We start from the raw sequence: 21,289 nt of genomic DNA on the forward strand, positions 1-21,289 counted from the left end.
TATTAGTTGGCGATAGTATATGAGACAACGAAATCCACTGAAGCTGTTTATAACAAACCACCGCCAGACGCAAAATACTCGACTTTATCCCCAAACCCTTCTACGCCATCCTCCCCGTCCCTAGAGTCCCAGTCTACCTTATCTAGGAATATCAGCAAAACACAGCAGATTCAAAAGATCCAACATACCTAGTCCCAGCCATGAACGATTCAACATCTCAGCATGCTCAACAGCAACCTGATCATGTTGCACCCGCGCCGCATACTCGCTTTTCTCCCAGCGGTCACTCAGGATCTGTCCACCATCCGTGCAGAGGTAGTAATACCGCACCAGATCCCGGAATACAAAATCAAACCCCTTCTGTGCATCGCCTAGCTTCCGCCTCCATCTTAGGAATGGGTGCAGACTATCCCGGACCCCCATGTTAAGAACCACAAGCACATACAGCACTGTAGGCCAGTGTCTCGGGTCCGCGGTATCCAAGAGACGAAAAAACGATACATGGACGACATGTTCCAGCATGCGGTGAAACTCTCTATCCAGATCGAGGCTTGAGCCGCCCGAGTTTCTCTCGCAGTCCAGCTCCGACGGGTCTCGATGTTCTGGCCTATGAACGCGTACAGTCGGAAGAAACCGCCGCTCGTCATCCCCCTGTTCCATGAGCACCACGGGGGATCCGTCGCGGAAGAGCTCGGGTTCTGGTATGTCTACGTTATACAGGTCGATCATGTCCATGATGTACAGCATCGCGAGGCAGTGCAGAGCCAGCGCAAGCACTGTTGTGTCGCCGGAAAGGTCCGCAGGCGGTGCACTATGCGACGCGTGTAGAAGTTGGAGCTGGAGTCGAGCTGCTCCGGATATCAGTTCCGAGGTCATATTTTCGTAGTAGCCGCTCAAGGAAAAGTCCAGGTAGTAGAATTGCGTGAGGAATGCGTCGAGGGTTTCCGTGGGTGAGCTTGCGCTGTGTTTCGGGAGGCGCTGGATGGCTGTGAAGTCTAGTAAGGTTGATGGAGATGCATCCAGGATCTCTTCGTCGTCAAGTTCAATAAGCATGTACTTGGATGAGTGGGCGCTCTGGAGGAGCCAGTTCGATGGCGGCTGGCGGATTAGCACTGATAGACTGTTTTAGCCTGCTGTCTCCAACATAATGGTCCAGGTTTACCAGAAAAAGCCTCGTCCAGGCTGTGGTTGGGCTTCTGTGGTACATTTGCTGCGGAGCAAAGGATGTCGATTTTGTTCCTGGGGGCTGAAAATAACTGATAAAGGTGTGAACATGAGTGGGCAAGGTCTACAGCATCCTGGATTGTTGGCATTTGGTGGAAAATGAGCAGAAGGATCTCGTTTGGCATCTGTAGAAGGGCCATTGACATCTTCATTCTTGCTGGATGAAATACTCGAAATAACTCAGGCTGAAGAGCAAAAGCAATCAAGTCTATCACGTGTGAGGGGCTTGTTTAATACGAGCAAATATGCAATACTGTTCCTGAACTGTTCGTGTTTCTCGTATTGCGTGAATCAATTAATAGCCAATCTATACAAATATATCCAAATATCAAGTCTAACACCAAAACACCCCCTCCTGAATACTAAACCCGGCACTGGCAAACATATCATCCCATCGACTCTCATCGCCCAGCAGAAAGTCCCAGTTCTCGCTGACCTGGTTCTGCAGCTCAAACCCCACGCTCAACGACTGCTGGTCCAGTCCGTCTCGACCCTCTGGAACAGGTCCATTATATTGCGGATATACCGCAGGCACCGCAGCCGCAGGGACCGCAGACTGAGGGACATGCATGACCCCTAATCCCGAATCGCCAGGATCCTGCAACGGCCTGGAGGGCATATCGGAGTTGATGATACTGGGGTACTGCTCGCGCCGGGGTGGATGGGGGTTACCGGTACCTCCTTGAACAGACGAAGGCGATTCTATTTTGGAGCTGGTGTTTTTCATCCGCCTGCGGCTTATGCGTGCGAATTCTTGCAGAGCTTTATCCAGGAACCGCGCCTGGTAGGTACAGCTCGAGTTGGGCGGTGCCGACAACGCAGCGAATGCGTTGGCCGCGTCGTGGATGGCTTTGGTAACTGTGGGCTCTATCTCCTGTCCGACGGCGATGGGGGAAGAAAGGAGGAGCTACAATGGGACTCATTAACTTGGTTGATATGATATAATGACGGGCTACATACCTTGATTAGGAAGATGGCGGCGTATGCGGTCATAACGTGGATCGAGTCCTGGACTAGATACAGCAGGGCCGAGGACTCCGCTACAAGGTCGAGCATGGCGAGGGCGCTCTGATAGCTAAGCCAGAAGGGCTTCAGGTCGTAGATCCGGTCTACGTTCTGGATGCCGGTCTCCTGCAGCGGCGTCGAGAAGAGCTGCAGGCGGAGATGGGATCCGTAGAACCTGATCATGAAGGCGTGGCAGCGCGGAACTGGTTCGAGTTCGTCCAGTGCTCGACCTGCGCATACGATCCCGACCCAGTTGCTCTGCCAGGCGTGGATGCGGCGGTCCAGGACGGTGATGGTGCGCTCGAGGCGAGACATGGAGTTTGTCGTTGAGGGGATGAGCAGGTCGAATGTGTCTGCCGTGAGCAGTCGGAGAGTCACGAAGCTGCAGAGCAATCGGTCGTTGAGGATTGAAACGGGGTCCTGCCACCAGTTGTCGACACACTCGGTCAAGTCGTTTCGCTCGATCATCCAGGGCTTCCCTGTTTGCAGGCCCAGACTGCGGTCGTATACAAACAGAACCAGGAACGTCCGCTCGACATTTCGGATTTCTCGACGCTCGATCTCGCTCAGGCCTGGCCTGCGGCTGACTTGCGGTGACAGCCTATGCCAGCCCAGTTCCATGGCAATGCGGATCGCGAGGCCGACTGAGGTCCATGCTCTGGTGTCGTTGGGCTCCTTCCAGTACGTGAGGAGGAGGATGCCCTGGATGACTTCGGTGGACTTGTCACCGCGTCGGAAGCTCTCGACGAAGAGATGCTCGGCGTGCGCATGCAGGCCAGGGTACAGCGACGACTCGAACGCCTTTGCAGCGGCAGCCAGCACAGCAGTCAGCAGGAAGGGGGATTTGCGCAGGTAAGAAAAGGAATGCAGGGCCGGGTCCAGCTGGCTGATGTACGGGTTGATCCTGTGCATGAAATACTCCAGCAGGCACGACGCGACGTGGGCGTTGACCAGATCCAGCACGATCGGATCCTCCGGGGAGATCGCGTCTGGAGTCGACATCCCAGAGTCAGCAGGGCCAGGGCCGTGGTTGACGCTGAGGATGTTCTGCAGCGAGAACCGGCCCTGCATTGCCTGGTGGCTCAACAGGCTGTGCGGCTGGAATCCCTCCGACTCGGCCCAGAAGTCCGAGTCCCTGGGGCCTGAGGGCGACGGATCGGGCCCATGCGCCTCTTTCTTGGACAGCCTGGTCGATTAGTATTAGTAGATGAGAGAGGAGGCCGGCGACATACCGGGTGCCCGGCTTTCGGCCGCGACAGTGCTGCTGGAAGACGCAGGGCAGCGACTTGCGGGCGCAGCGACTGCATTTATCGCCAGCCCCTGACGAGACGCACTTCATCTTCACCTTGCGGCATGGAAGACAGGCGTTGGTGGCGCTGGGCCTCTTCGCCGTCATGCTGGGCCTCCCCACAGCGAGATGGGTCTTTTGCTACAAACCAAGGCGGCGAGCAGAATATTCCGGACTGGAACACGGCATCTCAGACTCGCCAGGTGGAGAGTTGGAGATGAAGGAATTGGAGCGATCATCGCCGGCGATTAAAGACCGGTCTCCTAGTCTCTCTTAGCGCGTAATGCTAACTAGATAACGATCCAGCATCCAGTTCGAGTACAGCGAGTATACAGCGAGCAAAATGTCTCCCAAAAATGGCCATGTCAACATGATGACCGACGCCATCATCGCCAACCTGCCTCTGGATGGCGTGCGGTCGGTGATGCGTGGCGTGCTGGCGGCCCACCCGAGCCTCACCCCGGTCTTCGAGGAGCTGACGCGCAACTATCTATACGAGACTGCCTCGCGGTACGAAAATTCTAAAATCACCGCGCAGCAGGCAGACAAGTCCATCAGCGCCACTCCGGCGTTTGCAGACCTCCGCCAGCGCATCTGCTGCATGGTCGGCTGCGGCCTGTGCTACCAGGCCCTGCCTCTCCTGCGCGATATCGTCAACCAGATTGCCAGTCTCAATTCATCAGACAGGCTGAGCAGTGCTCTGACTGCCCAGATAGCTGCTGTGGACGGCGACATCATCCAGACCCTCACGGCTATCCAAAAGACGCTCTTCGTCCCTGCCGGCACAAGAGACCTCTCAGAAAGCGAAGCCCAGCCACTGCAAGAGCTTCTCCAGTCGCTTCTATCATGCCAAAAGTCGTGGGAGAGTAACGGACAGTCTTTCCTCCTGCAACGAGGCCTCGACGCCACAGCCCAGCTGCTAGGCCCTCTGTCGCGAGCCCTCTACACCCCCAAACCCGCCAGTATCAAACCGCCATCCGAACTCCCTCCGTCGACCATCAACGAGACTTTCACTCTAGACGGAATAAACCTGCCCCGTATATTCACCGGACTATGGCAGCTCTCCAGCCCAGCCTGGGGCTCCGCGCCGCGAGAGAAGATGATCGAGCACTTCTCAAACCACGTCCAGCGCGGGTTCACGGCATTCGATATGGCCGACCATTACGGCGACGCGGAAATCATCTTCGTATGCTACATACCTCCAGCATTCAGTGTGCCGCGTTAACAGAAGCAGGGCGGATACCGGTCCTCGAGCGCGTACTCGGACTCGATCTTCGCGGCGACGAAATACTGTGTCTTCCACCCGATGAAGGTCTCTGAGGAAGCTATCCGGGCGAATGTAGACCAGCGCTGTCGAAGGCTGTCCACGGAGAGTATCGACCTGCTGCAGTTCCATTGGCAATTTGTGAGTCTCTTACCATGTATAACATACCACTATACCCTCCCAAACTGACTTGAACACTTGAACAGTACAATGACGACCAGTATATCAGAGCCCTTCAATACCTCCAACAAGACAAACGGGTGAAACATCTCGGGCTCTGCAACTTCGACACAGAACATATGCAGAGGGTCATCGACAGTGGCGTCAAAGTAGTAACCAACCAAGTCCAGGTCAGCATCACATCCATACCTTACTAGTCTGCCTTCATTAACAGCCAGTCCAGTTCTCCCTGATCGACTCAAGACCGATTATAAAAATGGCCGAAGTGTGCAAAAAACACAACATCAAGCTCCTCACATACGGGACTCTCTGCGGCGGCCTCCTAGCCGAGAAGTGGCTCGGCCAAGAGCCCCCAGATCTATATAGCGACGAGGCAACCCCGAGTCTGCGCAAGGTACGCCGTTACAATGAACCATACCCATATCTAGAGTCACAGGAAAGATCTAATAGTGGCAGTACTACACCATGATCCGCACCTGGGGCGGCTGGCCGCTCTTCCAAGAGCTGCTCCGCGCTCTGCACGCCATCGCCCAGAAGCACGGCGTGACTGTCTCGAACGTCGCGACGCGGTGGGTGCTGGATTTCCCGTACGTCGGGGCCGTGATTGTCGGTGCGCGCATGGGCGTCAGCGAGCAGTCTGCAGTGAATCTGGGGAGTTTGGGGTGGACGCTAGATGGGGAGGATAGGGCCAGTATTGATCGTATCTTGCAGCGGAGTCTGAGGGCGGAGATGTTTGAGAGTATGGGTGATTGTGGTGGGGAGTATAGGTGATGTACCCACTCAGTATAAGTATGAGTATTATGATATCAGAGACTAGGAGGGTATTTATATAGATAGGAATGAATGAATGCTAAACCCAGTGAATGAACCGCTTCCACCACGGCTGGTTGCTCTCTGGCACGTACTCCCCTGACAGCTTCTCATTCTCGATGGCGTCAAACTCGGATTGGAAGTCGATTTCCTTCAGGGAGACTACCTTGGACTTGAGGGAGATTTTGAAGAAGATGTATAGTCCTGGGTTGTAAGTATACACTGCATAACAAGTGGGTGAGGTGGGTGCATACCAGCAAAGATGGCAATGTTCAGATAGGACGTCAGGAACCCAGCGGCCGTGAAATTGCCGGTCGTAAAGACATCGAAGCCTGGACATAAACATCAGTATAAAATAGTCTTTTGACTGCTAGAACATACCAGAAAACAAGATAACCATCACCACCATGAACAGCGTCGCCCACGCCACATAGGGCTGCAAGAAATTCCGGCTAGGCAGTCCTATTACACTCATTAGCAAAAGACACTTATACCACTATACACCCAGTTAACGTGGCGAGCATACTCCGTCTATCAAACCCCTGCACCTTCAACCCAGCAAAGAACCTCAAATACGTAACCTCAATAACAACCCACCCAATCAGCCCGGCCACCGTCGTGATATTCACAAACCACTGAAACACCGTCGCAGCCCTGCTATCCCCCAGCACCATATACGCCAGCGGCATCAAGATGCACGACAGTCCCACAGCCAGATACGGCGTCCCGAACCGGTTGCACCGCTGGAAGAGCCGGGGTGCGTGGCCGTCGCGGCTGAGGCCGTAGAGGGTGCGGGAGGCGATGAAGATGCACCCCGATGCGCTGCTTATGGCCGACGTGCATACCACGGCGTTGATGATGTGCGGGAGGACGGCGACGCCGGCGCGGTCGAAGGCGAGCACGAAGGGGGATTGCTGGGCGGTTCCTGTGTCGTTGTTGAGGGCTTGGTCGTCGGACCGGCTGTAGCAGTAGCAGTTTAGCAGGATATCCATATAACGATAAGGTAGACATACACGATAAGACCAATGATGAAGATGCTCAAGACATAGAAGACGAAAACGCGCAAGAAGGTCTTCCTAGTCGCACTGGGGATGATCTTGCGCGGGTTCCGCGTCTCCGAGCCAGATATGGCCACGACCTGGATATTGCCATAACTAAAGGCAGACGTTAAAAGGACTTTCCAGAAGGCGAGGAATCGGCCTGCCGATCCCGTCTCGATATACGCCTTGAATGCGCCGGGGTCTCGCCAGTATCGGAACCCCAGGTATTCGTGGTTAGGGCCGCCGCCGGCGTTGATGACGATGCCGCCGATGATCAGGCCGACGATGAGCATGATCTTGAGCGTGGAGAAGAACACTTCTGACTGTATGATGTTAGACTAGACACATTCAGAGGTCCGGGTTTGGCTGTCACCTCTCCATATACGCGGACATCGCAGAAGTTGACGGCCACAATGAAAACACCAAAGACGGTGATCCAAACAGCCATATTCACATCCACCTGCCAGAACTCAATCAGAGTCGCCGCGGCAGTGATCTCCGTGGGCGCCGTAATCGACATCGTATACCCTGTGTCGGCAGTCAGTATACAACGAACAGTATGTCTAGAACAGCCCGTACAGAAATTCCACCCCGTCGCCGCCCCAAGCGCAGGCTCAACAAACTTGGTCGCATGCCGAATAAAGCCCCCAGTCGTCGGCATAAACGCCGTGATCTCGCCAGTCGTGTACGCGACTCCAGCCGTGACGAGGCCCATGACGATATACGCCAGGAACGCGCCCGCGGGGCCAGCGGTCGCAATGACCTGGCCTGAGGTGAGGAAGAGCCCCGTTCCCTTGACGGTACATTAGCGACGGAGACGGAGTAGCTATATGGATATATCCTATTTGGGTATTCTCACGATCATGCCCGCGATGGCGATCATAGTGATATGCCGCGACTGGAGATTCCGCTTGATCTCCTCAGGGGCGGCGGGCGCGACATTCCTCTGGCCTGGCCACATCTCCATATCGGTTGTTGTGGCGCCGCCGACCGTCTTCTCGTAGCCAGGCGACGAGTCCATCATGGCAGTGAACTGACGATCGCTCCAGGGCATCGTCGTCAGGCAAGCAGCAAGCTCAGGCCAGCTACTTATGGAGAGGGAAGGCGAGATATCGGAACACGAAAGGCTGAAAGTCTATTTCTCCACCAGACACAAAGGGATTGTGAAAGGGCGAGTAACTGGTCAGTCAGGCAGTCAGTCACTGGAAAGGGGGAAATCGCTTGTTAGTGTGGCGCGCCGGTGTTCTATACGGGCTTCTAGAACACCGGCATCCGACATTTCGCCGTGCATATCTAGCTTCAATCTCGCAAATAGTAAATACTTCCCCTCATCAACAATAATGGCTGACTCCTTCCAACTGTACGACCTGCGCGTCGAGGTGATCTGCCCCGTGGGGAAGCGCATCCTGTGCGGTGCAAAGCAGGGCGACTACTTCACCCTCAAGGGCGAAATGATGCATCTCCCGGAGGGCCAGGGAATCAGTATATACAGCCTGGGTGCGTCTACTTTTACTGTGAGCATGTAGGGCTTTACTCACTGGATACTGCAGCATCGGTCCTCCCTCTTCTGGCTTGCAAGCAGCGTATGACCCATGAGCATGACTGGATGACCACCGATTCGATCATTGCGTGCCCTGATCCAAACTGTCCGTCGCAGTTGAGGATTACCAGGACGGGGATCACCGAGTTCAGGCACTCGGAGACTACGGCGGTGCCTCTAACGACCTGATCAGGTCGCAGAAGCATTAAAGATTCAACTGAGGGCATTCCAGGCATTCCAGGCATTCCAGGCATTCCAGGCATTCCAGGCATTCTACTCGCTGTGAAAGCTGAAATGGCTATCAGAGATAGGAAATGGCTTGAACAGCCAGGAAACAGATATCTCAACCTGAGCAGAGCTGCTACACGAGAGAAACTCAATCAACATCTCATCAAGCGCAGATAAGCTCAAGTCCAAGAGCATCTGTGTCAGATGCCGAGAATAGGCCTGTCTGTCTGATTGGCAAGTCGGCGAAGGATCCGGTTAGGGCTGACGATATTATATTAAGTATATACCAGGCAATATAGACACAGAACCAAAGAATATACAACAGAACCAATCCAACTTCAAAAAGATATATAATAAATCACCCCCTCTCAATTATAGTCTCCTGCACAACCTTAATCCCTCCAATCTCCGCGACCAACTCCTCATCCAAACTCCCACTCCCACTGCCACTGCCACTGCCACCATTCCCACTCGTAACAACAGCCCCAGCACTCGATCCCTCCCTCCTAGGCGGAAACTCAAACCCCTCAACACTCACCTGCCTCGGCAGCGGATGCATATCCAGCATACAAGCCTCATCGCCCGTCCTTGTCTCATCCCTCCACTGACTGTCCGGCAACGACAGCGGGTGTCGGAACCTCCTCTTCTTCGACGCCTGCGAGACACCGGGGCTTTTCCACTTCATTTCCTCCCCGTCTGAGAGCGGGTAGCTCTGGCTGCGTCCTGAGCGGGAACGCCCTGACCGCGACCGAGTCGACGTCATGTATATACCCGCGGACTTTGCGGCGCGCCGCATGTACGGGTAGATCATGGGTGCGTTGCCGATTATCACGGCCACGAAGGTCTCGCGACACGCCCAGCTGCCGGCTTGGGAGGCGCCGTTTGCACCGGCCTGGGGGTTTAGTGTTAGTTTTTGTCTTTCTTTCTCTTATGTGTAAGATGGTAATGAGTAAGATGGGAATGAGGCTTACAGTAAGGATTAACACGCAGCGCAGGATTCCAGCGGCCATGACAAATGTTCCCCCGGAGAAGAGGATCAGGAGTTCGAGTTTCTCGCGGAGGGGGAGGCGTGCTTTAAATAGGATCTGATATCATATCTGTCAGTCATTGCTGCATATGTCCTGTAAGAATGTAAGGGACGCACTGGAGTAGGAATGGTTATGAGATACATGTCCGTGGCGACATTCAAAGTCACCGTAACATAGACATCAATCTTGGACACTGCAGGCTGGCAATAATTGCCAGGGTCAGGGTAGATCTGCCAGTTCTTTTTCATCGGGTGGCAGCCGAAGAGGATGGAGCAGATGACGGCGATGTAGGTCACCCCGATGAGGACGTATGCGATCTTGACGCGGATATTCATGTTGATTAATCCGGCTCTATTCACTATTAGCATATCATTTTCTATCAGTTGTTGTGGTGGTGACGGACGTAAGCCGCGAGTAGAAGATAGCCATGCAGGCCTTCAGCAGCCACAACAGGGTCGTATACAGCGACCACCCGAGGACCTGCGTCTTGGACCCGCCAACACGCAGGGCATACTCTTGTGACGAAGGGTCGAGAGCGGCGCGCTGCTCGTCTGTCATGGAGTTGTTGGCGAGGCCCTGCCACCAGGCTCCGACGCAGAAAGCAGCGCCTGTTTCAAGGCCGTACACCACCTGGCCAAGTTAGCATTCGGCATTCGCAAATAAACAAGTGAGTAGAGGCAATACCCCAGCCAATGGCATGAGATAATCGTCGAGCTGGAAGTTGCTGGGCCCCGCGGTGGTCCATCGTGCAGCGACACGAATGGCAATGGCCACAACCGCGATGGCCAGCAGAGTAAACGCTTCGACTTCAAACTGGGCCATTTTGCAGAAACAGAGGCTTGCTTTGCTGTAAGGAAGCAAACGTGGAAGGGTACCTACATGATATACCCATTCGAATTTTGAAACAATCTCCTCTCATCCCTTGAAGAGACGAAATTACACATCGCAGACAGTGCACCCGCTGGAGACGATATAGGTCATAGATATGCCGTTGCCAGCCCCACCGGACCGTTAAGTATTACTGGAACAGGCGGATCGAAGAGTCGATAGATTCCAATCCAAGGGACGCGCCGGGTCTGTGTCGCTGCGATCGGCATCGGACTTTTGACAGCGCTGAGCACTGACCGTGACAGCACAGCCAGCTGCAGAAGGCTATTTTTGCCGACCAAAGTCTGCTCGAATCGCAGAGCCAATCTGCAGTCCATCTGCGGTCCATCTGCGGTCCGTCTGCAGTCAGCCTGCACATCGTTCCAGCCAGTTCTGCATGTAGGGAGTTTTCTCGCCGATTCAATCCTGCCCCTCGTTTGTACGAATCACAACCTACAGAGACGCACAGATCAGCCGACAGACACCTCACAAGCTCCCAGGGCAAGTTGGCCCGAGTGCAGTTGCACAGCTTTTAATCTTATTCTCCGCGGTCGAGCCTGCAATACGTAACCTGCAATCACGGCTGGACCCAGCGGGACTGGTGGAATGACAGCGACAGAGTGGACACGGTGGACCAAGTGGGCGACCGTTAAGTTTTGGCGAAAGACAGCAGTCAAGGTAATTAATCAGGCAACTAATCGGCGGAACAAAAGGCCTGTGCATTGCATTCTCGGATGCAGCGTCGCATTTATATCCGCATTTGCTCCTCCGTCTGCGTCCTGTACATTAGTCTCCTACATCCCATTGATAAGTCTCATGGAGAGCCTCGACCTGCTCGTCATCGGCGCTGGTACGTTTCCCTCAATTGACTCTGTTTCTATTCTAATGGATCAGGCTGGAGCGGCCTTGCTGCCCTCAAGACATACCGCGAAGTCCACCCTTCTGCCTCAGTATGTCTGCTCGAGGGCGCATCCTCAGTCGGTGGCGTCTGGGCCACGCACCGACTGTGGGACGGACTCAAGTCCAACAACATGCGCGGCACGTACGAGTACTCGGACTTCCCCATGGACGACTCCTACGGCGTCAAGCACGGCGAGCACATCCCGGGCCACGTCGTCCAGCGGTATCTTGAGCGATACGCGCAGCACTTTGGCATCGTGGAGAATATCCGGCTGCAGTGCCGGGTCTCAGTCGTGGAGCATCACGACGACACTACCTGGACAGTGACCTACGTCGATTCCACCGCAGACGGCGATGTTGAGGTCCAGGTGCACGCGCGCAAGCTCATCCTGGCCACGGGCATCACGTCGCAGCCCTATCTGGCGCACATCCCAGGGCAGGAAACATTCGACCGGCCGCTCTTCCACACGGTCGACATGCCCATCCACCACAAGTCGACCGTCCAGCAGGCCCAGAACCGCATTGCCGTGCTGGGAGCCACCAAGTCCGCCTGGGACGCCGTCTATACAGCTGCATCCGCCGGCGCCCAGGTCGACTGGATCATCCGCGACAACGGCCACGGCCCTTGCTGGATGGCGCCCCCCTATGTGACTCCATTGCACCGCTGGCTCGAGAAGCTCGTCACGACGCGCCTCCTGACCTGGTTCAGCCCGTGCATCTGGTCTGATCCCATCGCCGAGCAGCCTGGCTCGCGCGTGCGTCGTTTCCTGCACGGCACCTGGCTGGGACGCAAGATCACCGACACCTTCTGGACCATCCTGGGCAACGACGTCGTCTCGCTCAATAAGTTCAACTCGCACCCTGAACTGGCCAAGCTGAAGCCCTGGATCTCGCCCTTCTGGGTGGCGTCGGGCCTCTCCATCCTCAACTATCCCACCAACTTCTTCGACCTCGTCACCCAGGGCCACGTCCGCATCCACGTCGACCACATCGACCACCTCTCCCAGGGCACAATCCACCTCTCCAACACCCCAGACCCTCTGTCCAACATCTCCGCCCTCATCGTCGCCTCAGGCTGGGAACCCACACCCTCAATCACCTTCCTCCCCGCCTCCCTCCCCTCCCTCCTCGGCTTCCCCAACGCCCCAGACCCCCTCCCCCAACCCCTCATCAGCGCAGCCGACACAGAGATCCTGCGCCGCTTCCCCCGCCTCGCAAAGCGCCCAACACACGCCTCCCCGTCGAAATACTCGCCTCTGGCACCAGACGCACAGACAGAGACCCAGTCGCTGCACCCCTACCGCCTGACGCGGTTCATGGTTCCCGCGTCGCCCCTCGCGGCCGAGCGCAGCGTCGCGTTCGCGGGCATCGCCATGACGATCAATACCCCCTTGCTTGCGCAGACTCAGGCCCTTTGGATCGCGGCATTCTTTTCCGACCGCTTGAGTTTGCAGGGGATCACCACTGAGCGGTGTCCGGTGGAGCTTGCCCGGAGCTATTGTCGGGAGGGTGGTGTTAAGAGCAGCGGGAAGGGTGTGGATGTAGATGTGAGTGAACAGGGTACAAATACAGACGCGGACATCCTATATGAAACGGCCCTGCACACGCAGTTCGGCGTGCATCGGTACCCCGGGGGTCTTGGACGGAGGAATCCGGACTTTGTCTTCGATGCGATTCCGTATGTGGATGTGCTTCTGAAGGATCTGGGGATTGAGGGGGCGAGGAAGAGTGACAGGGGGTGGAAGAGGTGTGTTGAGCCGTATGGGGTGGAGGATTATGTTGGGCTTGTTGGGGAGTGGAGGGGGAGGGACGAGAAGATTGTTGCGTAATTGTTTGTCTGTCTTGTTTATCTACTCAGTCCACTCTCATCACTTAAATGATCAATACTCAAACCGTTCGAAAATGGCCACGCCCTCCTCGTCCACGCCCTCCACCATCCCTCTCGCCCTCCCATTCCACCGCAGATGCGCCCCCTGTCCCCCTCTCTCCTCGTTATCAGCCGCAACATTCACCTGCGCCCCCGGGATCCCAACCTGGAACCCACTGACCAGCCCTCCCTCCGTCTGTTCTTGCCCGGCGATAATCGTCACTGATCCATCCGCACACCCTGCATTCACATTCTCCCCGTCCCGCGCCAGGAACGAACTCACGACTTCCTGGTTCGGGTTGTTTTCACTGGTATACGACAGCCAGAGAACCGAGTAGAGTCCTAGATGGGCTCGTCCGCGTTGCAGGGATTTTGTGGATGAGGTGAATGGGCGAGATGACCAGACCTGGAATTATAATTAGTCTCCTCTGTCCTCGTCTATACAATATGGGGGGGGGAACCTACCTTGTCATGATACCCATACCCCTCGAAGCTCAGCCTCTCGCCATTCACATTGACATCCACCCTGGCAATCGCATCCGGCATAACAGCCACCCAGCCGAGCCCCGAGTCTCCGATATCAAGCGCAGCGCTGAAATCCGAGGCTGTTGAGCAGCGGGAGTGCGAGGGCGTTATCTGATCTGTATTAGCATCATCAATCCATAACATCAAGAGAGAGAGAGAGAGAGAGAGAGAGAGATCTAGAAATAGGAAAGACATACCCTCTCCATACTAATCCCCCCCGTAATATTCACCCCATCCCCAACATCAAACTCAACCTCATACCCCTCCTCACTCCCCATCCACCCACCAGCCCCATGCCAAATCGCCACACTGGAATCCCCACTCCCATGCATCCGCGCACTGTCCACAGCCTGCACATGGCGAAACCGCCTGCCGTCCGCAAAAGTCACCCAGATATGCGCCCAGAGGGAGTGCCCATTCAACCCCGTCCCAGTCCCATTACCCGGGAGAGGCTGCGTCAAATTGCCAATGCCCGGCCTGTCAAGCGGATACCCGTCGGGCCCGGCATTGGCAAAGGTAATTGCGACGCTGGCGTTGGGGTTCTCGATCCCGATTGCGTCGAAGTGCCACCAGTCGAACGTGGAGGCGTTGGCGTGCGAGAGCTTGGGGCTGTCTAGGTCGGATTGGTCGAGGGAGGGCGTGAGGTAGTCGGCGGTTATGGGGCCCGTGGAGAGTGTTGGCGGGATGTTGAGGGCGTAGCGGGCTGTTGCTAGGGTGGTTAGGCCTAGTAGGCCTAGGAGGGTTGGATGCATGTTGAAGAAGAGAAAGAATCAAGAATGTCTGGATGAGTGGTTGATTTGGTGGGTTTGGAAGTTGTTTATGTAGTCTGGTCTATACTCTTGGTCTCTTATACTGTGATAATGGAAGCGCTGTAATAATATAACGTAGTGCAGGAGGTCATACAGTGACACAGCACAACGGCACGGTACAGCAATGCTACTCAGTGCTCTTGCTATTGCATACAGATACATACATACGGGACACAAAAAACGGACAGACACCAAACACCCAGCCGAATCCCAAGCCAAGCCAAGCCAACCTCAAGCCAGGTCACAATAATCCTGGACGTTCCACGTGTGGAATCAATCAATCCGTCTTCAGTACATACAAAACGCCGAACAAACATGCGATGAGGGCGGACGGGACACCACCTCCGCCGAAACTCCTTCCATCCATCCCTGATTGTGCCAGTCTGCTTCTCCTTCTGCTTCTCCTGCTTCTCACTCTCTATATTCCCAGCTTTGTTTCATTCCGGGGCGGGTTGCGGCCGTTTCCTGGTTCGCTCCGCTTTCCCGGGTGCGCACCGTAGAGTCGGTCGCTACTAGTACCAGGTACTCGTTTGAGTAACCCCGTCTGAGTGACGTGACATGCACTGTACACTCAAAGGGGCGCCAGCTTATAACGATGGACGGTCCGAGCAGTTAGTGCTCGCCAGTTTCCTCGACCTTGACTTCCTGTTTGACCGGTTTCTCCAGTTCATCCTTGCAGCCTTTGACCAGTTGATGGCGCTACTCATGTCAGTACACTATCGGAATTTCAGCGGAAAACAAAGAACGGAACGTACCTTCAATGCATCCTTGCGCGAAAACTGCTTGTCGCAGTTATGGCACGGATACGGCTTGACTGCAAGGTGGATGCGACTGTGTCGCTTCAGGTCGTGGTTCCGGTTGAAGCTCTGCGGACACTTGTCGCACTTGAACGGCCGGTCGTTTGTCGGGCCCGCGCCTCCGTGCATCGGATGTGGCGGGTGTCCGCCATACATCTGCTGCATGCTAGCCACATGTCCGCTGTTGAAGCCTGGGAGAATCCCCGACTGCAACGGGCCCATTATCGACATCTGCCCACCCGGGCTGTGGACGTTGGACATCACCGGCCCTGTCATGGCAGGCAGCGAATATGACGGCCACGGCTGGCGTTGGTAACTTAGGTGAGGTGGTTGCTGTGGTGGTGGTGGTGGCGGAGGCGGGTTTGAGGCAACCCGAGGCGGAGCGTGATGCATCGCCAGTGGCGGAGGATGCGGTTGTTGTGCCCCTCCGTACGGCTGGTAGGCGTTCGTCGGGCTCGACAGCTGCTGGACGGCTCCGTAGGCCGGCGCAGACGAAGATTTGGCCATGTACGGATCGTTCGACGGGACAGACGGATGCGGCGGAGCGCTTATCATCGGAGGGGCCATCCCAGCATGCGCGGATGCTGCTGTCCCCATCGGCTGATGGAACGGGGGTAGATGGTTCATATCGTATCCTGGGGGGATGGTATCGGCGCCGGGGGTCGAGGTCGCCGGGTTGCGATGGAGAGAAGGGTTGAATGATGGCGAAAAGGGATCTCGATTTGAGTAGGACGAGTTGAGCCCTGGGGTCCAAGGCTGACGGCCAGCGCTTCCGCTATACGAGCCTTGGGAGGCCCAGTAAGACGTCGACTCGGGAGAAGACGAGATCGCGCTCAACGTCGGCGCAGTCACAGTCGTCGCAGCCGCAGTCGCCGTTGTCGCAATCGGAATGTCACCAGCATGTGCTGTTTGGGTCGCGATGATGTTGCCGACACTAGATGTCGGCGGAGGAAGATGCGGGTGATGCTGGGGATACTTCAAGGCGGCCACGGCGCCGTTGCTGAATGACGGTGTAGGCAACTCGAAACTCGGCAGCGGCGGAGCAGCCGGTCGACGTGCATTCAAGGGTTGTTGTTGGATGTCCAGGCCGGGCCCCATTCCCGGGAGGACCGCAAGAGTCGCCAGGTTTGCAGACGCGTCCCTGGGCAATGCTGCAGGAGCGACAGCCAGGGCCGGGGAGAGCGAGGACTGCGAGGGAGGAAGATGAAAGGCAAACTGCTCAGCGGACTCAGCACCGGCACCGGCACCGGCACCCAGGTGCCAGAAACGATGATTCCCAGAGAGGGCCCCCGAGATGTCGGGAGGATCCAGGGCGAGTGGGATCGCAGAGCGCGATCTCTCAGAGCAGTAAAGGATCGGCCGAGATAAGAGCCTGCGATGCAGAGGCTGGAGCGGTGGAGATCTCAACTAACAGGCATACCCGGGGGATTCTAAACAAGCAGCAGGACTTGGGAGTTGACAGCGAGAACCAGCGGATTCAGGACAAAGACATGGCGTGGAGAGACAAAGAGTCCGTCAGTCAGTCACCCATGGGCGAGAGGGAAGGAGAGCGAGGGAGAGAGAGAGAGGGAGGCGAAAGAAAGAAGAGAGCGGTCAGATACGAAAGAGAGGAGCCAAAAGTCAGACTGCAATAATAATAATCAGAATAAGAGCTCGATATCAGGCAGAGTCTGCGAGGGTCTGGCCAACGCGGGGGTGCAAATGGTGAAAATAGTGAAAATTGGGAGGAAAAACAGAAATAGAAAAACAGAAAAGGAGACGCGCAGCAAAAGGAGGAAAAAGAAACGAGAGGAGCGAGACTAACGACTGCGATGGCCTCGTCCGGCTTTTGCTCAGTGCTCACAGGCCGATTGCCTCGACTTGTCTTTTACTCTGATCTCGATTCTTTTCTTTGTATCTCACGATGATCACTCGGCAACGTGGTTGACAGGGAAGAGGTCCACCGTTCGGCTTGAAGTCTAGGGGCGCGCACTGCGCAGGACAGAGTATAACGGGGATTAGGAATACAGAGTGAATGCTGCTAACAGTACTATCGCAAGCTAACGAGGTTAAATAACCCGACTCAAGTCAGAGAGTAAGATTAGGGGCTTCCTTGCGTTGCTGCTGCATGACAGCTGAGGCAGCCGTGTGGTTCTGCTAATAGCGAGTCTGCGATCGATCAGACAACCTGCTTTGACTCTGACAGCCTCCAAGGCTCCAAGCGAGCGACATGAACTCTCCCAGTTCCAGCGCTGGGGTTCGCTCGTATCCGTGGCACGGACACCTGGTGGGCCTCCCTCGGCATTCCAATCCCATTCCACTTCTTCTTCCTGCCCTCATCATTCACTCCGTCGCAGGTGTCGGTTGGGCTGTCCAGTTCGGATTCTCAGAAAACAAAGCGAGTGGCCAACGACCGCGCGAGTCACCTGCCCAGTCACCTGCCAGTCCTGCCCGGTCCCGGCCAGTCAGCGGCCAGCGTGCCCAGGCAGCGGGGCGCAGGCTCCCAATTGCATTCCCCCATTGTCAGCACTAGCCGGATGGGGCTAGTGCTGTTTGGGCTCCCAATTGGGTCTCGTGCATGATTTGTCGGGAAAACGCGGTCTCTCTTCCTTTTTTCCAGCGCTATCTGTCTTTCTCCTCGGTCTCTGGTCTCTGTTCTCTGTTATTGTTCTGTTCCATAATCCATCATCCTGTCTTTCTCAATTGACAATTCTCTCCAAAACTGTCCATCACACGGAATGGCTCGCTCCGCACCAGCCTGCCGGTGCCGGTGGGTCGGGTGGCGGACTTGACACTGACAGCACTCAATAATAAAAATAATTTCCTCCGCCCACTCAAATTATGCATCGACCCGGGATTGGACCAGTCAAGGCTGTTTAATTAGCTTTCCGCTGGCATGTCTCGCATTTTACCTGTCGCTGCCTTCCTCTGCCTCGCTTTCCGAAGCTGACCAGTCTAAACAAGCTAGCCAAACTCTCGTGTGAGATTAGGATGTTCGGTCTGTGTTCTGGAGAAATGAGACTGAGGAAGAATGCGCTGGTCCCGTCACATTGCTCGCCCTTGGTGTCGGTGAGCTTCTCCTGAAACCGTCCACTCCCAATCTTGGGTCGCATGTGCATCCTTGCATTTCTTTGACATCCAGGAGGTCCGAGAGTCTAGACTTCTGCTCCGCCCTGGCCAGGAATGCGCAGGCGAGCCTGGGCCCTGCTCTCCTCCTGCGCTGCCCATGGATTAAGCTGCAATGGCGCCGTGGCTGCACTGTCGTGGCGTCTGCTCTGGGACTTTATTGTAGTTTATTCCCCCATGGCGGTAGTTTATTCAGCATTGGCTACAGCCTATTCCCATGTTGCTGTTGTCGCTGTTGTGCCATGTTTGGGAGGCGTTGTGTAATCGTCGATCGTATACAGCCTTTATACTTAGCATATCGGTTATATATATCGCTTAATATACCACGTATTGTGACCAGTCCATGCTTTATTTAAAGCTGTCACAAGGGTTAAATCCTGCTTTAGACGCCATCGAAAATAATTGAAGTATTGGAATATCAAACAGCTAGTTATTTGAAATGCTTGATGTGATAACATCGCAGCTGGTAACCGAGCGACCGACGCCGAAATGACGTCGACGCGGGGCTCGGGTAAACGTTCACCACCCAGCTTGCCCTCTTCAACCTCATATCCTCCCTCCCAACTCTCTCCCAATTCATCAACTGCTGTCAATTGTACGTTAATCTCTCTTGTCTCTCAATTGTCTATGTTTACCCGCCAGCTTCTAACCTACCCCCTTCGTAGGTCCATATTCTCTCTGAGACAACCCCGCATCTCGAGCTCGCCATTCCAATTCCAATTCCAACGACCACTCCATTGCTCAGCTTCAAACATGTCTGGCGTTAGCAAGGCCTGCTGCTCGTGCGTCTCTCTGGCAACCCCAGCTGCACAAACAGCTAACATAGCCGTGTCAACAGCATCCCCCCGATCGTCTCCAAGGGCTACCAGCCCAAGGGCGAATACAAGACCATCAATGGCCTGAAGACATGTCCGTCCTCCATTCCAACCACCTGAAACCACTCTAACATGGCAACAGATGTCACGGGCCCTGAATCCGCTACCAAGGCCATTCTCGTCATCTACGGTACTTCCCCTCTCCCCCACACCCCCCAATCCAAAACCCCAGCTAACCAAGGTACTGGATACTTAGACATTTTTGGCTTCTTCCCTCAAACCTTGCAGGGCGCCGACATCCTCTCCACATCCTCCTCGCAAAAGTACCGCGTGTTCATCCCCGACTTCTTCGAAGGCCAACCCGCCGACATCTCTTGGTTCCCCCCTCAAACCGACGATCATAAGCAAAAGCTCGGCGCCTTCTTCCAAACCAAAGCCGCACCCCCGAACACCCTCTCCAAGATTCCCGGCGTCGTCTCCGAAGCCAACTCCCTCGCACCCCCGACCCCCTCCGGCGGCGGCTTCACCTCCTGGAGCATTCTCGGCTACTGCTGGGGCGGCAAGATCAGCGTTCTCTCCTCGGGCACCGAGAACAAAACATTCAAGGCAGCCGTGCAGTGCCACCCGGCCATGCTGGACCCGAATGACGCCAAGAACATCAATATCCCCATGGCCCTGCTGGCGAGTAAGGACGAGAACCCCGACGATGTGTCCAAGTTCGACGCGGGGTTGAAGACGGATCACTATGTCGAGACTTTCCCGTCCCAGATCCACGGCTGGATGGCGGCCCGGAGTGATCTTGAGGATGAAAATGTGAAGAAGGAGTATGAGCGCGGTTATCGCACTGCGCTTGATTTCTTGGGGAAGCATGCTTAAGCTTCTACGCTTCCATGTTTATGCTATGCTATGATACATTATGATATATATGATCCGTGGGGCAGGTTTGTATGCACTTCGGTGTTGGCAGATAACTATAGTATAGTATAGTATAGTAACGCTTGCGATGCTAACCGTCTGGTATGCCCGGTGTATAACTCCATCCGTTCCTTTAATCAAGTGCTATGAAATGGACCAAGGTCTTCAATTAATTAAATGATAAATGTACCACGCCTCATCAAAACATGTGATAGAAGATGGACAAAAGTGCAGACGTCACGATAAACTACAAATCAACGTTAAACCTACCAACCCTACTTACCTGACATGCCTAAAGCATAACCGAAGCTATCGATTCGCCCGTTCACCTACCTGCAACCCCTACTAGAGGCCTTAAGAAGTCGCCGTCGGCAAAAGGGCGACGCCGGGCGGTACAGAACGGGCCTCGACCTACGCGATTTTGTTGCCGAGTCCAGGGGTCGGCCTCGGGCAAGAAATCGGAGGATTTTCAGCATCGCAATCCAGTAAGGAGGTGCATGGCTGCTTCAATGACCATCTTGTGGAATGCCGGATATTTACTGCCGAGATTGGTACTCGTTGGAGTCAAGCGGTCATTCCTTGTCTAAATCCCCACCACAACAAGCTGTTGCACCCGTAGCCGAGTCGGTAACATCGCACAAGACCCTCGGCTGCAGTACCACCGAGTTGTTTTGAGGGTGCTAACAAGGGGAACTGTTGAAATGCTGGCTTTTGCAGCAGGGGAACGCTGAAAACCGGTATCTGCATGATACCTTGCAGCTTGACCGCTATGATTCTGTTATCCTGGTAAGGGCATCCTTCGCATGGTCCGTATAACTCTGTACCATTCAAGACACGCATCAATTGCAAACTGGGTAATTCAGGCAAATACAACTGTCCGACGATGCGACTGTCCAAAGCAAGCTCTGGTTTTGGCAATCGAAGTCAATAGGCCCCATCCCCGGAAACTGCCTGGACTCCCCGGGCTTCATCTATTTTCGAAGACGCGATGGCAGCATATTTCGGCTTCCCTGCTTGCCCCATACAGGCAAAATAGTCACCCATTTGAGAATTTCGAGTTTCCTTGAAAGCAAAGGATGATC

General features: G+C 55.2%; 10 protein-coding genes across 10 annotated transcripts; 4 read left to right on the forward strand and 6 right to left on the reverse strand.

Moving 5' to 3' along the window:
* Positions 1-47: 47 nt before the first annotated feature.
* Positions 48-1,376, reverse strand: APUU_10386A (uncharacterized protein; the record flags this gene model as incomplete). Its single annotated transcript, XM_041700218.1, has 3 exons — positions 48-142; positions 189-1,112; positions 1,163-1,376. 3 exons carry the CDS (start codon positions 1,374-1,376, stop codon positions 48-50), a joined length of 1,233 nt encoding a protein of 410 aa, XP_041549752.1.
* Positions 1,377-1,558: 182 nt separating this feature from the next.
* Positions 1,559-3,625, reverse strand: APUU_10387A (Zn(II)2Cys6 transcription factor; the record flags this gene model as incomplete). Its single annotated transcript, XM_041700229.1, has 3 exons — positions 1,559-2,131; positions 2,185-3,415; positions 3,462-3,625. The coding sequence occupies 3 exons, from the start codon at positions 3,623-3,625 to the stop codon at positions 1,559-1,561; spliced, it is 1,968 nt and encodes a 655-aa protein (XP_041549753.1).
* Positions 3,626-3,860: 235 nt separating this feature from the next.
* APUU_10388S (aldo/keto reductase) lies at positions 3,861-5,732 on the forward strand (the record flags this gene model as incomplete). Its single annotated transcript, XM_041700240.1, has 5 exons — positions 3,861-4,703; positions 4,752-4,922; positions 4,988-5,131; positions 5,185-5,355; positions 5,418-5,732. 5 exons carry the CDS (start codon positions 3,861-3,863, stop codon positions 5,730-5,732), a joined length of 1,644 nt encoding a protein of 547 aa, XP_041549754.1.
* Positions 5,733-5,811: 79 nt separating this feature from the next.
* APUU_10389A (uncharacterized protein) lies at positions 5,812-7,865 on the reverse strand (the record flags this gene model as incomplete). Its single annotated transcript, XM_041700251.1, has 8 exons — positions 5,812-5,975; positions 6,026-6,103; positions 6,153-6,233; positions 6,298-6,731; positions 6,785-7,134; positions 7,185-7,339; positions 7,391-7,604; positions 7,671-7,865. 8 exons carry the CDS (start codon positions 7,863-7,865, stop codon positions 5,812-5,814), a joined length of 1,671 nt encoding a protein of 556 aa, XP_041549755.1.
* A 286-nt stretch (positions 7,866-8,151) lies between these two features.
* Positions 8,152-8,540, forward strand: APUU_10390S (TIGR04076 family protein; the record flags this gene model as incomplete). Its single annotated transcript, XM_041700263.1, has 2 exons — positions 8,152-8,308; positions 8,362-8,540. 2 exons carry the CDS (start codon positions 8,152-8,154, stop codon positions 8,538-8,540), a joined length of 336 nt encoding a protein of 111 aa, XP_041549756.1.
* A 397-nt stretch (positions 8,541-8,937) lies between these two features.
* Positions 8,938-10,429, reverse strand: APUU_10391A (uncharacterized protein; the record flags this gene model as incomplete). Its single annotated transcript, XM_041700274.1, has 5 exons — positions 8,938-9,471; positions 9,551-9,664; positions 9,724-9,958; positions 10,011-10,237; positions 10,292-10,429. The coding sequence occupies 5 exons, from the start codon at positions 10,427-10,429 to the stop codon at positions 8,938-8,940; spliced, it is 1,248 nt and encodes a 415-aa protein (XP_041549757.1).
* Positions 10,430-11,290: 861 nt separating this feature from the next.
* Positions 11,291-13,203, forward strand: APUU_10392S (flavin-binding monooxygenase-like protein; the record flags this gene model as incomplete). The annotated part of the gene is made up of 2 exons (XM_041700285.1): positions 11,291-11,324; positions 11,369-13,203. 2 exons carry the CDS (start codon positions 11,291-11,293, stop codon positions 13,201-13,203), a joined length of 1,869 nt encoding a protein of 622 aa, XP_041549758.1.
* Positions 13,204-13,254: 51 nt separating this feature from the next.
* On the reverse strand, positions 13,255-14,518 carry APUU_10393A (uncharacterized protein; the record flags this gene model as incomplete). Its single annotated transcript, XM_041700296.1, has 3 exons — positions 13,255-13,647; positions 13,707-13,877; positions 13,964-14,518. 3 exons carry the CDS (start codon positions 14,516-14,518, stop codon positions 13,255-13,257), a joined length of 1,119 nt encoding a protein of 372 aa, XP_041549759.1.
* Positions 14,519-15,187: 669 nt separating this feature from the next.
* Positions 15,188-16,470, reverse strand: APUU_10394A (putative C2H2 finger domain protein; the record flags this gene model as incomplete). The annotated part of the gene is made up of 2 exons (XM_041700307.1): positions 15,188-15,274; positions 15,331-16,470. The coding sequence occupies 2 exons, from the start codon at positions 16,468-16,470 to the stop codon at positions 15,188-15,190; spliced, it is 1,227 nt and encodes a 408-aa protein (XP_041549760.1).
* Positions 16,471-19,230: 2,760 nt separating this feature from the next.
* On the forward strand, positions 19,231-20,168 carry APUU_10395S (dienelactone hydrolase family protein; the record flags this gene model as incomplete). The annotated part of the gene is made up of 4 exons (XM_041700318.1): positions 19,231-19,259; positions 19,316-19,386; positions 19,435-19,482; positions 19,549-20,168. 4 exons carry the CDS (start codon positions 19,231-19,233, stop codon positions 20,166-20,168), a joined length of 768 nt encoding a protein of 255 aa, XP_041549761.1.
* Positions 20,169-21,289: the final 1,121 nt, after the last annotated feature.

This window comes from Aspergillus puulaauensis, chromosome 1 (assembly GCF_016861865.1).
Source record: "Aspergillus puulaauensis MK2 DNA, chromosome 1, nearly complete sequence".
NCBI lineage: Eukaryota > Fungi > Ascomycota > Eurotiomycetes > Eurotiales > Aspergillaceae > Aspergillus > Aspergillus puulaauensis.